Source organism: Myotis daubentonii, chromosome 10 (genome assembly GCF_963259705.1).
Source record: "Myotis daubentonii chromosome 10, mMyoDau2.1, whole genome shotgun sequence".
NCBI classification, from domain to species: Eukaryota; Metazoa; Chordata; class Mammalia; order Chiroptera; family Vespertilionidae; genus Myotis; species Myotis daubentonii.
In genome coordinates this window covers 32,093,695-32,111,492 of record NC_081849.1, presented here as the reverse complement: position 1 = coordinate 32,111,492, position 17,798 = coordinate 32,093,695, and the positions used below count along the sequence as shown (strand labels likewise).

The following is a 17,798-nucleotide window of genomic DNA, read 5'->3' as shown; positions in this document are numbered from 1 at the left end:
CAATCCTGTTTCTAAGTAAGGTCACATTTTTCAGGTACAGGGGATTAGAGAACACAAACCCATAACCTAATCTTGTATATAAAAGAATTATTGTTCTTTCTTTTTTAAAAAATATTTTTTAAAATTAATTTCAGAATGGAAGGGATAGGGAGAGATAGGTGCAAACATCAGTGATAAGAGAGAATCGTTGCATGCGCCCCCCCCCCCCCCCCCCCACACACACACACACTGGGGACAGAACTCACACCCCAGCATATATCCTGACCGGGAATTGAACCGTGACCTTCTGGTTCATAGGTAGATGCTCAACCACTGAGCCATGCTGGCTTGGCAAGAATTATTGTTCTTGGCCCATTGAAGTTTCCTGCATTAAACTCGATGTCCCCGAGGTATTGGACTCCAGCATGCATTACCCTGACCTATATTCTCATTGGATTATTCTCAACAGGCTTCTCTTTTCAACTTACCTTTTTCATTCCCCCCTTTCCTGTGATGATCTCTGCTTTGATCTACAAGCCCTACTGTTACCTTCATCCTTTTGTACCTGAACAACCCAACCATCTGACTTGCCAGAACCTGACTTCTATTCCCATTACTGTTTATCTGGTCACTATTCAGGAGTACTTTTAGGAGGTGGAACCCAGCCAGACACAGATGCTGTCAAGGGGAGAGGGCTTGGGCTAAATCCGATGGCACTTCCAGCCTTTGCCCAGAGTGCTGTCCATTCCTTCCTCACACACCTGGCGTTCTTGCTTCTCCTTCATGTCCTTCCTGGGCTTCTTTTCCAGTCCCCTTGGTGAATGTAGGGGTTTCTCAGGGTCTAGCCCACACTCCTGGGAAAACACCATTCTTTCCAGTTGTGTGTTTTCAGGGGTGATCACATAGATTCTTCTGACAGGGGTGCCCACCTCAAGTGAACTCTATGTCTCTGTCTCCAGACCAGATTCTTCAATTATCAGACTTGTGTATCCAGGCACCCACCTGATAGTTCTGCCTACCTTTGCTTTTTTTTTCCAGGCACTGTGCTGAGTGCCCTGAATGTCTTATTTTAATTATTTTCCAACCCTTTGCGGATGGTATGATACTATTGTAATGATAGGAGTACTATTATTTTTTTAAAAAATATATTTTATTGATTTTTTACAGAGAGGAAGGGAGAGAGATAGAGAGCTAGAAACATCGATGAGAGAGAAACATCGATCAGCTGCCTCCTACACATCTCCTACTGGGGATGTGCCCGCAACTCAGGTACATGCCCTTGACCGGAATCGAACCTGGGACCTTTCAGTCTGCAGGCCGACACTCTATCCACTGAGCCAAACCGGTTTCGGCAGGAGTACTATTATTACTCCTGTTACAGAGTTGAGATAATTGAGGCTCAGAGAAGTTAAAATAACTTGCTAAGGTTATAGAGGAAATAGTTTGGGGGCTAGAATTCAAGCTCAGTCTATCCCAAAATCTTAGATATCGTATAGGTATAGTGGGGCCTTGACTTACGAGTTTAATTCGTTCCATGACGGAGCTCGTAACTCAAATTACTCGTATGTCAAATCAACAGTGAACGAGTGAGACACGTGATGCTGGGCTGATGTTGGCGTTCACTGTGACGTTCGCTGCGCCAACTAGTGGTGGGGTATCTGAAGCTGGCTCATAACCCGAATTTTAGCTCGCAACTCAAAGCAAAAAATCGGCCGAGAGACAGCTCGTATCTCGAAAAACTCGTTAGTCGGGACACTCGTAAGTCAAGGCCCCACTGTAATTGGAATGAGAGTGAGAGATCACAATGGATAATTGAAAAAATAGAAGAGCTCTCCAAGGGATCAAAAAAAGAAAACGAGGGCTGTCCTATGACTAAATCAGTGGTTCTCAACCTGTGGGTCGTGACACCTTTGGGGGTTGAACGACCCTTTCACAGGGGTCACCTAAGACCATCAGAGAAAACATATATAATTACATATTGTTTTTGTGATTAATCACTATGCTTTAATTATGTTCAAGTTGTAACAATGAAATTGGGGGTCACCACAACATGAGGAACTGTATTAAAGGGTCGCAGCATTAGGAAGGTTGAGAACCACTGGACTAAAGGATGGCAGGAACAAGACTAGGTGGAAAGGGGGCAGCATTGCTCAGACCATCCAGTCAGGCAGTGTTTGAGGATTCTCTGTTGACGTTTCCCCTTTATTTGAATGCTGTGTAATCCACTGAGTCACTGAATGCTCTCTCCTCCATTGCTCCCATCATGGTTATCCTGGTTAGCAGCACCCATATTTATAATTTATTTTTTCAGGCAACTTTTAGGAAGCAGTTGTGTTGGCTTCTGTTTCGTGCCTCCCTGTCCTGCCATATCCCTGCTCCTTTCATGCCTTCCCCATAATACTCATTCCACTGTCACCAAGTCTGCAACATGACAAGGACAGCATCAATGTCTGTCTTCATCATTGTAGGTTCTTGCCTTCATGAAGTATCTGGTTTTTTGCTTTGCAGGGCATGGAGCATCCCACAACCACCGTCAGCAGCAGCGATTTGGAGAAGGCCTACTTGGCATACTGCACGCCAGGATCTGACACCCAGGCAGCCATTCTCAAGTTCCAGGCTGGAAAGCACAAATACGAGTTAGACTTTAGAGGTACTTACTGACTCACTGCCCTCACTCAACTGGGCCTGGTCATCTGCTGGCTGTGCCAGTTCCTAGACGAACTGTTCACACATTGAGGGCCAGGGAAAAAAAGGAAGGGTGATTTCTGCTCTGAAATGCTTCCCATATAGAAGGGGAGACAGACCTATAAACAGATGATGCCAGTCCAGCAGAATCAAAGAGAAACTGCCTGAAGAGTGGGTGAGGGGGAGTGGAAGAGGACCCTGAGGAGGGGCTAGGAGCCTAAACAATGGAGGGAGGGACAAGCAGGGTCAGCACTCTGCATTGGTGGTTGTCCTATTGGCCATGGCCAAGTCCCTCTGTGAAAGAGGATAAACCTTAGTCCCCAACAAGTGTCGTAGTGGTTCTGCTATGCAGCTTTGCCTTATACTCCCCAGCGTGGTAACATTAATATCATCTTTTCTATAGGCACCTTCGGCATAGATGGGTTGCCAGGCTAAACACGTGGTAGAAGCATACATTAACTAAAAGTTGCTGGGAAGCATATTTTTTTGTGCTTATGGTGACCTGAAACTGGGCCTTAAATGACTTGTCCCTTTTGCCTTGACAGACGGAAGCAGGCCAAACACTCTTTGGCTAGGTCTTCCAGTGACCTGGCCAAAGAGTGAGGATTTTTATTTTTAAGTTTTAGTTTTTCTATAACTTCTCTTAAGCCATTTCCAGATGGATTTAAAGTGGGCTTTCTTTTAAACACAGTTGACTGTTTTCTCCATTTTTGTGGACCTTCATTCTGTGTGGAGGGCAGCAAAGTGTCTTTAGTGAATTACCCTAAAGCAGGGGTGGGCAAACTTTTTGACTCAAGGGCCACAATGGATTCTTAAACTGGACCGGAGGGCCGGAACAAAAGCATGGATGGAGTGTTTGTGTGAACTAATATAAATTCAAAGTAAACATCGTTACATAAAAGGGTACGTACGGTCTTTTTTTTTTTTTTTTTTTTTTTTTTTAGTTTTATTCATTTCAAACGGCCCGGGCCATAGTTTGCCCACGGCTGCCCTAAAGCCACTTTAATTGCCTGTTTTTAGTCAGTTGTTTTTGCTTGGGTTTTGTAGCACTGGTGGTTTTGCTTAAGGTAGAATGGCTGCTGCCTCGATGGGCCCTTACAGGGATCTTAAATTGTCTACTACTCTTCAGTGAGAACTGCTTACCAGCCTTAGCATCTGTTGGCAAACACCAACCAATCCAGTCTGGTAAATGCAGGTTCCCAAAAGGGACAGTGAGAGATACGCAAAATATTGAAAGTCAGAACTGCCTTGAAGATCAAGTCTATATAACTATCACCTATCTGGTTGCTGTTGTTTGAAATATTTGTTAAACTATTGGGAATATCAAAACAACTAAACCAAAAATGTCATGCAACCTTGATCACTCTCAACCTAGGCCACACTTCAGGGGACAGAACAGAAAGTCAGGTGAGGCTGGATAAGAGCACACACATGCAAACTGCAGGAAAAACATGTTCACCGCAGACTGCTTCAAGCTCACCTTGGTAGACACAGTTTTGTGTTTGTGGTAGATAGCAGTAGCCACAAGAAGCTTGAGACAACAGTAGTCACAAGAAGCTTGAGATGAGTTAACGTCTCTCCTCACAACCTCACTACTAGGTATAATGAAAGCAAGTTTCAGACCCAAATCTGCCACTCACAGTTATGAACTAAATATTAGGAAGCAAGTACATTTAAACACACAACAAACCAAATGACCTGTTCTGTAGGATTGGGAAAGACTCAGCTGCCCTTTTAGGGACTCTTGTCATAAAAGAGTCACTCAAGGTAATGCCAAGATTCTAGAGGAGAGGCTGAATTCTGACATTTGTTAGCTGGTATCAGTTAGACAGAATCCCCACAGGCAGGGCTTGCTTAGGGACTTAACCTCGTGTATCCTCTTTAAGGGTAAATTCGGAAAAGGCCTCACTTTACCCTGCCCATGGGAGGATAGAGATTGAGTCTCACATACACGTCTTGAATAACTTTTAATTTCACTAGTGAAAAGCCCATTTAAGATTCATCACAATGTTAGTGAACAGGTCAATAAAATTTGTATGTTAATTAACAGTAGTGAGAAATTGAACAGTGGATAGCAAAGGGGGTTGTAGTAGCAGGATCTGGATTATGGGCTCCCATTAGAACATGGGGGAACCCCTAGGAGTGCCTGACCTTTTTTTAAAATATATTTTTACTGATTTCAGAGAGGAAGGGAGAGGGAGAAAGAGATAGAAACATCAATGATGAAAGACAATCATCGATCGGCTCAGGAGTGCCTGATCTTGATGACCTCCTGGGCGGTAGCATAGGGAACACACACCTCAAGTGCAGTAAGATAAGTTACAGATATATACAAATTAATATTAAAATGCTTTTTAAATGAAAAAAAGTTATTTTTGTACCCTAGGTGCAGAAAGTAAGACTTGACAAGGTTTTCTTGGTAGGTGGGGACATATAATCTAATTTGTAGGAGGTATTCATGGTTTTTCAACTCAAAGGGTGTTGTCCCTTTCACCCTCAGGATGAATCTCAGGATCTTAGGGATGGGCATGGGACAAGAAATTTGCTGATTAAAAATGGTACGGGCCCTAACCGGTTTGGCTCAGTAGATAGAGCCTCGGCCTGCGGACTGAAGGGTTCCAGGTTCGATTCCGGTCAAGGGCATGTACCTTTGTTGCAGGCACATCCCCGTGGGGAGTGTGCAGGAGGCAGCTGATCGATGTTTCTCTCTTATCGATGTTTCTAACTCTATCCCTCTCCCTTCCTCTCTGTAAAAAAATAAATAAATAATGGTACGGGTTTTACAAGGTTGAGAAATACTGTACTGCTATAGAGTCAATTTAAGAAAAGTCATAAGAGTAAAATTATTATATTAACTCTAAATCCCACTGGCTCAAGATGTGATAATTGGTCTCAGGCTGGGCTGAAGTTTTTTTTATATCCAGACTGGGAAAAATTGCTGAGCAAAATAGTTTAAACAAGATCGGAAGGAACAATTTAAAAGCACTCATATATAATTGATGTGTCAGTTACTAATCATTCATCTATTCATTAAACCCAGTCTCCTAAGGATTGCTATTTATGAATATTTGAAATAGGTAAATATGCCTTATTTTTAACAGACGATTCTGGGGTCTATATGTTTGGATTAGCTTTCAAACCCATTTAATTTGTATATTGAACACTGATGTGTGTGTGTGTGTGTGTGTGTGTGTGTGTGTGTGTGTTTATTTTTTATTTTGCAGTATTTATTCAGAGAAACCTGGTCTATGGTACATTTAGAAAGGTTTGTCGGAGACCCAAATACGTGTCTCCTCAGGATGTAAAGGTGAAGCAAACCAGGTGAGTGGGGTTGGGGAACTTGTCACTTACGGTGTGTATCAGTTGGGGGGTGTGCTCTGCTAAGAACAAAAACCTTCAGACTGGTTAAAGCATTAAAAAGGTTTGTTGGCTGTGTAACTGAGTGCTCAAGCACTCTCGGTGTCTAAGTATTCTGGGCCTGGCCCTTGATCTTTTGGAGTTTTTGCTATTACAAGTATAACCCCACAAGGATGATCTGGTGTATGTGCCGTTTCATATTTGTGGAGCTGGGTCATCAGATTAGAGTCCTAAAAGGTCAGTGCAGGTTCCTCTTCATGAGGTTGAACCATTATGCATTTGTCCCAGAATGCATGAGGTGCCAGTTTCCCTTGACTTTGCCAACAGAGTGGTGAAGCTTTTAGATCTTTGCCATTTTCATAGGGTGGGAAAGGGTATAGCTGTGCATTTTAATTGGCTTTTTCTTATAAGTAAGGCTTACTATTTTTTCCTAACATGTAAGAGCCATTTTCCTATCTCTTTCTATAGACTATTTGTGTTTTTGTCTATTTTTCTGTCAACCTTTTGGTATTTTCCTTAAATAGGAGAATCTTTTTATCTATTAGAGAGATGAACCGTTGCTTTGTTATATAAATTGTAAATATTTTCTCTTGGTTTATTTGTCTTTTGGATTTGTTTATGAAGTATTTTACCACACAGAAATATTTATTATGTATTTATTTTTTAGTTAAATGTATCAGTCTCTTCTAATTGCTTCTGGATTTAGAATTTTGGTCAACTATGACTGCTCCCACTTCTGGAAGTCATTTTTGACTCTCCAGAGCCTAATGTAGGCATAGTTTGTCTTTTTCCTAAAGCTAGATCTCCTTTATCATCACTCTTAGTCTTAAGGAGGCCATAAGCAAATGCCACACATCAGAAATAAAAGTGGTTATTTTGCTCAAATTCAGACTACGATATGAATGATTCAGGATCTTCCCTCTCCGTAATCTGAGAGTTGTACATGATGCAGTGACGTGTGGTTCTTCCCTCTAACCTGTTGTCATAACTGCAGCAGGCAAATCTGCTTGAGCCTCCTTGGCCACCTGGGACTCTTAGGGTTGATCACTCTCAGAAACAAGTTCTCTATTTAAAACAGTTAATAGAGTCACAGTTATTTAATGGAAAGTTCAAAATGGCATTTATGCATAAGGTATCTGGTTTAGTTCCTTACTGTCTTTCCATCCTCCATGGAAATGGTTTATTCATGTAATTGGGTCTTATTTTTTCCTTTTTTTTAAAAGCTTTTTTTAGATTTTTTTCCTTTTGTTATTTAATTTTTTCCCTTCCACTAGTTTGGAAGTTATACATTGTGTTACTATTTTTTTAAAGGCCACACTAGAAATTACAACATGTGTTCTTCACTTAGGTACAAGTCAGTTAATTTGTTTGCTCTCCTGTTAAATTATATAAGGAGATTTATATAATTTACTAGAGTCCCGGTGCACAAAATTTGAGCACTTGCGGGGGTGGGGAGGTGTCCCTTAGCCTGGCCTGCGCCCTCTCACAGTCCAGGAGCCCTTGGGGGATGTCCAATTGACGGCTTGTCCTAAGCCATCAGTTGGACATCGTTAGCGCTGCCGCGGTCTCCCTCCACCACTGCTGCGCTCACCAGCTGTGAGCCCAGCTTTTGGCTGAGCAGTGCTCCCCCTGTGGGAGTGCACTGACCACCAGGGGGCAGCTCCTGCGTTGAGTGTGGTGGTCAGTGAACATCATAGCGACTGGTCATTTTGCCATTGGGTCAATTTGTATATTAGCCTTTTAAGAGTCTCATGCTCTACCGACTGAGCTAGCTGGGCAATTAGCCCTTTATTATACACAGTTCCATTTACTTTTCTCTTGACTTGTTATTTTAAAATTTTTATTTTTTAAAATATATTTTTATTGATTTCAGAGAGGAAGGGAGAAGGGAGAGAGGGAGAGAAACATCAATGATGAGAGAGAATCATTAATTGGCTGCCCCACATTGGGGATTGAGCCCACAACCTGGGCATGTGCCCTGACTGGGAATCGAATCGTGACCTCCTGGTTCATAGGTCAACGCTTCACCACTGAGCCATGCCAGCTAGGTGACTTATATTATTTTTTAATTTAATGAGGCACTGTTATTTTATACTATGAACGTTTCATTAAATTTACTCACATTCTTACCATTTTCTTTGTCCTTTCAAATTTCCTTAGATGAAGGTCTGTTGGAAAACTGGCGGGGGGGGGGGGTTGTTTTGTTTTATTGGGGGAGGGGGTGTTTATTGATTTGTTTTTTAAAATTTATTTTACTTTACCATTTATCATCTGTGTCCTCTTATACCTCCACCCACCCCACCGAAATCACCTCACTGTTTCCTATGTCCTTGAGTTCTCTCTCTCTTTTTTTCTTTTTTTGCTTACTCCCTCCACACATCAGAGCTGTCTACCTGTTTTCTAGCTATGAGTCTGTCTCTATTTTCTTTTTTAAATCCTCATCTGAGGATATTTTTTTCCATTGGTTTTTAAAGAGAGTGGGAGGGAGGCAGGAGCAGGAGAGAGAAAGAGAGGGGCATTGATATGAGAGAGATACATCGATTGGTCGCCTCCTTCATGCACCCCCACTGGGGCTGGGAACCTGCAGCCGAGGTATGTGCCCTTGCCCAGGAATCAAACTTGAGACCCTTCAGTACTCGCACCATCGCTTTAACCATCGAGCCAAACCCATGGGCAAAATTTCCATTGTGTAAATGTACCACAGCTTTTTTATTCACTCATCTACTCGTGGTCACTTGGGCTGCTCCAAATCTTGGCTATTATAAATAATGCTGTAGTGAACATAGGCCTACATATATTATTTTGAATTAGTGTTTCGAGTTTCTTTGGATAAATTTCCAGAAGTGGAATCACTGGGTCATAAAACAGGTTTGTTTTTTTAATTATTTGAGGTTAACTCCATACTGCTTCCACAGTGGCTGCACCAATCTGCATTCTCACCAACAGTGCACACGGGTTCCCTTTTCTCCACATCTTCACCAACACTTGTTGTTTGTTGATTTATTGATGATAGCCTTTCTGACAGGTCTGAAGTGATATCTTACTGCGGTTTTAATTTGCATTTCTGTGATGATTACTGATGTTGAGCATCTTTTCATATGTCTATTGACCATCTGTATGTCCTCTTTGGAGAAGCATCTGTTCAGGTCTTTTCCCCCTTTTTTTGATTGGATTGTTTGGTGTATTTTGGTGTCGAGTTTTTTTATTATAAACTAGGGGCCCGGTGCATGAAATTCGTGCACTGGGTGTGTGTGGGGGGGAGTGTCCCTCAGCCCAGCCTGCCCGCTCTCACATACTGGGAGCCCTCAGGCGTTGACCCCCATCACCCTCCAATCGCAGGATCGGCCCCTTGCCCAGGCCTGATGCCTCCGCCAGAGGTGTCAGGCTTGGACAGGGGACCCCCATCTCCCCCCGATCACTGGCTCTGGCCCCCACCCAGGCCTGAGGCCTCTGGCCCAGGAATCATGCCTGGGCAGGGGACCCCCATCTCCCTCTGATCGCTTGCTCCACCCCCCGCCCAAGCCTGACGCCTCTGACCCAGGCTTCAGGCCTGGGCAAGGGGACCATCATATCCCCCCAATCCCCGGCTAACCCCCCCGCCCAGGCCTGATGCCTCGGCCAGAGGAGTTGACCCTCATCACCCTCCGATCACCAATCACCAGATCGGCCCCTTGACCAGGCCTGAGGCCTCCGGCAGAGGTGTCAGGCCTGAGCAGGGGACCCCCAGCTCCCCGCGGTTGCAGGCTCCGCCCCTGCCCAGGCCTAACGCCTCTGGCTGAGGCGTCCGGCCCGGGCAGCGGGGACCCGCAGCTGCAGCGGCCCCACGATCGTGGGCTCCGCTTTAGGCCCAGGCAAGGGACCCCTAGCTCCCGGGACTGCCAGCTTCGACCGTGCCCAGCTCCCATCGCTGGCTCCACCCCTACTTCCTGCTATCACTGGCCAGGGTGGAAAAGGCGCCTGATTCTCCGATCATGGCTGGGGGGCAGGGCAAAGGCGGCCCCGGGGCCGCCTTTGCCCTGCCCCCCAGCTCTTAGCTCCCCCCTGGGTTTCCAATCACTGTCAGTGGCAGGGGGCTTCTTCCTGCTTTCCCTTTCGCCTTCCTGCATTGTGCTTACATATGCAAATTAACCGCCATCTTGTTGTCAGTTAACTGCCAATCTTAGTTGTCAGTTAACTGCCAATCATAGTTGGCAGTTAATTTGCATATAGCCCTGATTAGCCAATGAAAAGGGTATCGTCGTACGCCAATTACCATTTTTCTCTTTTATTAGTGTAGATTGTTTATAAATTTTGAATATTAACCCCTTATCAAATGTATCATTGGCAAATATGTTCTCCCATTCAGTGGGTTGTCTTTTCATTTTGTTGATGGTTTTATTTTGCTCTAGGAAAACTGTGTTTTGAATATGTCTTTATTTTGCCCTCAACATTGAAAGGTATTTTCTCTGGGTATAAGTTTTTCATTGTAGTTGTTTTCTCTCAGAGCATTGATGTCATCCCACTGTCCTCTGGTTTTCATGGCTGCCTTTGGGAAATAACTGCCAGTTTAACTGGTACTTCTTTGCCTGAATCACTCTTTTTTTCCCTTTGGTTACTTTTAAGATTTTCTGTTTATCTTGGTATATGGATTCTCACTACAGCATGTCTCAGAATGTGTTTTAATTTTCCTGTTGGAGATACTTTGGACTTCTTAAACCTGTGAGTTGGTGAATCTCATTAGTTCTCTTTGAAGATTGCCTTTACCCTGTTCTCTGTCCTCTCTTTGAATTTCAGTTGGGTTCTGACCAAATTCAGGTCCTCTTACTCTCTTCTCCACATCTCAGGTTCTTCCCAATATTTTCTATCCTCTTATTGCTCTGGGCCATAGTCTGGAGAATTCTATTTCCCATACCATTCAGCTCACTCATTCTCTCTTCAGGTGGTCTGATCTGCTAGTAAGCATGTCCATTGAAGTTTTACTATCAAGGAATGTATTTTATATTTCTAACAGTTGTATTTGATTCTCTTTCAGATCCTCCAGGTCATATTATAGTTTCCTGTGCCTTGCATATGTTTTTAGTTTGTGTTTTATTTTTTTACATAGAAAGACTATTTTGTATTATGTTCAATAATTTCAGCAACTTAATTCATTGTGGGCTTATTTCTGACTGATTCTTGCTTATTGCTTAGTTATTTTAAACTGTGCTATTTTCCTAGGCATGTTATTTGTGGGAGTTCTTTGAGGCTTAGGATGAAGGTCTCATGCCAGCAGAAATGGAAGGTAGATCTAGTGTAGGAAGAACAGAGCATTCTGAAACTGAGTAGCAATGATTTTGAATTGGTTTCCCAGTCCTTGTTCCTAAACCCTTTGGGACACATGTCTTTTATAACTCAGCTTTTTAAAATTTTTATTTTTAGAAATATCATGTGCTGTTTGTATCATGTGACACCCTGTAGTTAATATTTCTGAGTAAAAAATATGCATAGTCACTTTAAGAAAGATACATAGAGACCACAAGCAGCCTCTGGCAGTTCAAGTCAAATTTCTACTACCAAATGAGTTTTGACATCCGTTTTATGTTTTTATATGCCAGATACACCTCTTTGAGGCTATCCTATGTAATAAAAGTATAGTATGCAAATTGTCCCCTTGACTGGAGTCCTTCTGGGAGTTTGACCAGGGGGCAAGGCTGGCCAGGGGAAGGGAGGGAGTACCCTGCCAGCTCCGCCAGATGCTAGGGATCCTGCCAGTGCATGAATTTCATGCACTGGGCCTCTAGTTTGTAATAATAATTCAGAGCTCTTTAATATAAGTTTCAGAGCTCTTTGAATTTAAAAATCATGGATAATGGTCTGTCTGTGCTGCTTTAATTATATTCTTTCTCTCTGTGTACAGGAGTTGAGATACAGGCGAGTATCCTCATTGTTACAGTTTGAGCCACTTAGGCAAAGAGGAAAGTGCTCTCACAAGATGGATAGTGTGCTTATGTGCTTCCTTTCCTCCCTACTTTTAAAAAGCGAGATGCTGATACTTGAGACAGGTGGTATTGGCTAGTGGAGGCCACCTGTGTGTGATAGTCTGTTGGTGTGTGCAAACCAAATGTCTTAGTGCTTTTGTTTACGTTTTGTAGCAATGTCAAGTTTCAAGGCCCAAAGAGTATCCCAGACCATTGGGACCCCTCAGCCCTGCCAGATCCCGGCTTTAAGGTATGGGTCTCGTGTTGTCTTGGACTGGGGAGGAGAGTGTTCTTTGAGATCAGTGAGTGTGAGTGACGTGCTCTTTCCTCCACCACTGAGGAAGCTGTGAGGCCAGGGCTCAGGAGGGAGGACAGAAGAGGTATGCGTGTGGTTATTTTTTCAGGTTTTGGGGATTTTAAGGCTAGAGACCACCCAGGAGATGGCTGTGATCTTGAGGGGAGAGGATGTATTGTGGATGGAGGACAGTGAGCTGGTAAATTTCTAGAGAGGGTAGAAATAGGAGCTGGGCTCAGCCAATATACAATAGTTACATTAAGCAAGAAAAGGAAAAGAAACCACTGACTATGACAAGTGACATCTAGAAGGGAAATTTCTGTTGGAAGGTGCTAGATAATAGAAGACAAGAGAAGGAACACTCAATTCAGCAGCTCCTTTAAGGCTTGTCAGATTTTGGGAATTGTGCTGAATTCAGTAGAGTACTCAGGCCAAGAACTGTCCCATGTATGTGGGGTGCTCAGACTGGCCTCTGATGGCTAACTTGGTGCCAAGCATGTTGCAGCCAGCTTTTACAACTAATTGTCACTGCCTTGGAGGACTCATCTTGTTGAGCTGACAAAGCTCACACAGATACCAGTGGCACAGGCAAGACCAGTGACAGGCAGGGTGAGTTGACAGCAGCACTCAGATGTCAGAGGACAAGGCAACCATATTGAGGGGACTAGGGAAGGCTCTACTGGGTCCACATCTGAACGATGGCTGGTGCTTGCACAGGTAGAGGTAGGAGAACATACAGGGTGATGGGAACTGCATGTGAAGCAGCCCAGGTCAGGACATGGGGTGTCAGGTGTATCTTGGATGGAGGGTGTGAACAGACATGGGAAGCAGGAGAGAGGTCAGGGCTGGGCTGTGCAGTGCCTTGATCATGGGTTCGAGCAGAGGCCATGACAAGTATGGGAACCCCTGAGGACCTCTGGTCTGGAAGGAGCAGGGCTGGTTTCCATACTTGAGGAAGAGGAGTTTAGCAGCTCTCATGAGATTGGAACAGGGAAACCAGAGTCAGAATTTGGGTTGCAGGAGACCCATGGACATCCATGCCAAGTCCGGACATGTAGGGTCTTTGGGGGTGATGGTGATGTGGCTATTACAAGGCTGTACATGGGGTAGAGGAAGAGGATGGTATTATAAAGGGACTCCCCAGAGATCCTCATCTGGTCTATCACTGGATCAAACCTCATGGCGCTGGGAACAGGGAGGCTGATTATATGGTCCAGGCTGCAAGTGCAGGAATTTGAGCATCGTCCCTCTGACAGTCGCCTGCTCTTGGTCAGGGGCCTCTCCTGGCCCATCAAAGTGCTGTTTTCCCTGAACAAGAGGATAAGGGAGAGTTGGGCTCAGCTGGGAGGGATGCAGTGGCCATGCGCCTGAGGTGCCACGTGCCCGTCTACCAGCCTGGCCTTTCTGTCAGTGCTTGTGGTGTGGGGCGTTCACACAATGCTGCTGCTCATGACAGCGTTTGCCCCTCTCCACCAAATGTATGCCTTCCACATTTATTGACACCAACACTTTGGGCTTGTAGACTATGTAGTCTGCCTTGTGTGGGGTCAGAAGAGCAGGGACATCCTGGGCATACCTAGGATGGTGCTGATGTAAGCATCATACCTGTCCTTCAGGCAGGTTTCACAGTGAACACAAATAGTACACATTCTGTACCTGGAGAGACTGACTTTCAGGATAAAGGGGAGTGGTAATCACCTTCAGGTAATTACCAGGTCTATCCAGTTCTAGCATTTTAGGAGTAGCCTTGGAAAGAGATTGATCTGTACTTTATACTTTGATGATAATATAATAAAAATCTTTGCCCTTGCAGCTGATCACCCTCAGTTCTTTATCAGAAGAATATCAGAAGGTTTGCAATCTTTTTAACAATACGCTGCCCTACTACTATGTTCAGAAGATCGAGCGAGTCCAGAACCTGGCTCTCTGGGAAGTCTACCAGTGGTACGTCAAGGGCTTGCTCTCGGCAGGCTGATGACTTTGTCCCCTCACACTCGTACATAGTAGGCTAGCTGCTTACCAAATGGGCCCTGGATGTCAGGGACAGTTCCAGATGGCAGCCACTGCTTGCCCAGTGCTGCTGGAATTGGGACCTGTGTTCCTGTTTTTTAATCTATCTCATCATCTTTATAGCTTAGTGCTGCATGTCCCCTCAGAGAGACGAGGGGAGAAAGCCAGCACTTGTATTCTGCCTCCCTAAAGATCGACAGGATGGTCCAGTATAAGCCACCCACACTCTGGAGAACATAAAGCTATTGTCCTGACAGCCAGAGAGTAGGGGCCTTCTTTTTTGCCTGAAGACCAGCATGTTCTTGGGCAGTTGTCTACGTGAGCTGGGGAGGAGAATCACAGCAGGTCACCATGGCAGGCCTCGGGTTCTGCTGACCTGTCCCCACAGAAGGTTGGAGCAGTCTCATCTGTGCTCTGGGCCAGTGATAAAATCAAGCCTCATGGTGCTGGGAACTTATGGGAGAGGGGACACAGATGACCCCCCAGTGAGCAGCTGTCTCAGGCTCCCCCTGCTAAGCTACATGAGGAAGCAAGGGGGTAGGCACAAAGCACGTTTGTCTTCCCAAGGCTGGTCTGCTTTGGAGGTTCGATTTGCTGCTGGAGGCCTAAGGCTGTGGAGGGAAAGGCTTCCCTCTGCTTTTCATCCAGGTCCTGTGTTCTACCTTTCCCTCTCTGGCCCATGGCTAGAGTATCATGGACTTGGATCCATATCTCCTGGCCTTGTGACACTTATGATAAAATGTGTTTTCTTGGGTCAGGTGGCATGTATTTGGTGGTAAGTGCTGTCTGTCTCCAGCACACATTTCTCTCCTGTGATTCTAGGCAAAAAGGGCAGATGCAGAAGAGAAATGGAGGGAAGGCGGTGGATGAGAGGCAGCTGTTTCATGGCACCAGCACTGGTTTGATTGATGCCATCTGCCAGCAGAATTTTGATTGGAGGGTCTGTGGTCTTCATGGCACTTCCTATGGCAAAGGTAAGGGTGAGGGCAGCTTGCACCAGCATAATCAGGCCTCGCTGTACTATCCAGGGCTCAGGAAACCGTTTTAAAGCAATTGATGGGGGTGGGGTGGGGGCGCAGTGTAAGCTGATAAGCCAGTTCATACTCAGTGAGGAATGGCCCTGTCATCTGTGGGGATGCCCAGCTGTTGGCACCCTTCCTCTCCTTTGTGTGCAACCAGGAGCCTGACCCAAGGGTTAGCATGGGCAGTCCTGCTTAGGCTGGGGTTTTGCTTCCTTAAGAGATGGGCCTATGTCCCTGTGGAGTGGAGGCCTCGGGAGATGGTAAGCACGAGTCAGGAGAGGAAGGGTGCCTACCCAACCAACCCTGTGCCTGCACTATTTTGTAAGAGTAGAACTCTGAACACCTCAGATATATGCATGTAAATATGCCATTCTAGCTATTTGGTGAGTTATCTGAGTGTTTTTCTGTCTCTTGGTTATTTTTAAACTTTATTTGGACATAATTTCAAGGAAAGTTGCAAGAATAATATTTTTAAAAGTCCTGGGAAAAGTCCTGCATACATTTACCTAGATTCACATGTTTTAATATTTTGCCATGTTGGCTTTATACCCCCCATTTTTTTTCTGATCCATTTGTAAGTGTGTGACATATGTCATACTCCTTCACCCTTTAACACCTCCTAAGAAAAAGGACATTATCTTCTGTCATCACATGGTTACTAAATTGAAAAAATCTTATAGTGATGTGATAGTATAATCAACAATCCCTGTCCCAGTTCCATCAGTTGTCCACAACTTAGCCTTAGTCCAGCATGATGACTAGGTGCCAGGATGGACGAGAGCCACTGGAAAGTTATAAATCCAAATGTATAGGTGGCAGCTTCCAACTCAAGTTCCCATTAAACAGGGTTCATAATTGTATGCATTGGGCTGCCGGTGTGGTTCCATGTATGGGATCTTGGTCACTTTCCACACCAACCTTATGAAGTTGGGCATGACAGCCCCATTTTATAGCTGAGGAAACAGGTTTGGGGGTTAAGTAGTGTTATGCCCAGAGAGCCTTATGATTTGACTGACATATTCAGAATGTGAAAGGAGTTTTCTGTCTGTTTTGTGTCCTCTCTGATGCCCTTCATGGGGAAGGCTGGAGAAAGAGGGAGGATGGACAACAGGAGCAAGATGTGGTGACAGAGGAGCAGAGGCCATTGGCATTGCCTGGTTGGCAGGATGCTAGAGCCCCTCCTGCCTGGCTGCAGCTGTCCTCCCAGTGCCCAGTTAAGCCTGTGCGTGTTTTTGCAGGGAGCTACTTTGCCCGAGATGCTGCATATTCCCACCACTACACCAAACCCGACTTGAAGTGCTACACGATGTTCCTGGCTCGGGTGCTGGTGGGCGAGTTCACCCGAGGCAATGCCTCCTTAGTCCGCCCCCCAGCCAAGGAGGACCAGGGCAACGTTCTCTACGACAGCTGTGTGAACAGCATGTCAGACCCTTCTATCTTCGTGATCTTTGAGAAGCACCAGGTCTATCCAGAGTATGTCATCCAGTACACCTCCAGCAAGCCTCTGGACGGGGCCTCCTCCCTGTTATCCCTCGCATCCTTTTTTGGTATCCGGCAGTGAGCACGAGGATGCATTTCATACCTTTCAGGCTTGTCTTCCTTGAAATAGCTATTTGGGAATTTTTTTTTTTATAACAAAAAAGCTTTTAATGAACTGTTTAACATTGACTTTTCAATGAAGTTACCTTCTTAATCTCTTGCTGATGATAGTTTTTGGTTTTAAGTAATTTTTAAGCTTGATATGGGCTAACCAATAGTGATTGTAGGTGAGATTTTTTTACTAGGGTAAGTTTTACATTTTACTATTTTTGTTGACTTTGCTACTGATTGGCACCGGGCACAGAGTTTCTAGTTAACTATTTTATGGATTGATTTTAATTTTTATTAATTTTTGTCTATCTCTAGTGATTTGATTTTTCAGAGTCTTGGTGGCATTATTCAACTTTTTACAGCCTATGTACAGAAAAACCTGTCTTGTGGCCTAGGGAGGTGCAGACATGGTGTCTGTTGCTCTGGTTCTAATCCAGGCAGCTCTTCTGCTGCTTCTCCTGGGCTCTGGCCTTGGAATTGGTCCATATATCACATTGTCAGACACATGGCTACTGTGGGGTGTCATTCAGTCCCTGTGGTTTTCCTTTGTCATGGGCCTAGTGCATGAATGCCTGTCCCAGCATCTTCTAAATGCACTGGACATCCTCCGAATATGGGTTTTATATCTTCATGAGATTTGAATACCTGTGCTGCAGATGTCACAATATAGAAATAAAATAATATTTATCTCAAGTGGGTGACGACTGAAGTCCATTGTTCAGCATCGTGTATTGAGTTCCTGCTGGGTACAGGAGCTTTTCTGGGTGTTGGAATATCACAGAGCCCCTGTTATTGGCTTCGGGGGTGCTATGTCTAGTTTATCATGAAGCTGAAGAAACGCCTTCCACAGCCGTTGGAGGGGCCCCAGCTATATGGTCACATGGTCATACATTTTGGTTAAATTTGCAAGTTACATCTTAGTAT

The 17,798-nt window shown here is 44.7% G+C and overlaps 1 protein-coding gene across 2 annotated transcripts in view; it reads left to right on the top strand.

Annotated features, from left to right (window-relative positions):
- The window catches only part of PARP12 (poly(ADP-ribose) polymerase family member 12), a 55,433-nt gene extending 37,866 nt beyond the window's left edge, over positions 1-17,567 (top strand). For both annotated transcript variants that reach the window (XM_059711961.1, XM_059711962.1), the window contains exons 7-12: positions 2,488-2,629; positions 5,889-5,985; positions 12,132-12,207; positions 14,066-14,196; positions 15,085-15,236; positions 16,523-17,567. In XM_059711961.1, the coding sequence (XP_059567944.1) occupies positions 2,488-2,629; positions 5,889-5,985; positions 12,132-12,207; positions 14,066-14,196; positions 15,085-15,236; positions 16,523-16,845 (921 nt within the window). In that variant the 3' untranslated portion in view covers positions 16,846-17,567. The remainder of the gene's footprint in view (positions 1-2,487; positions 2,630-5,888; positions 5,986-12,131; positions 12,208-14,065; positions 14,197-15,084; positions 15,237-16,522) is intronic.
- Positions 17,568-17,798: the final 231 nt, after the last annotated feature.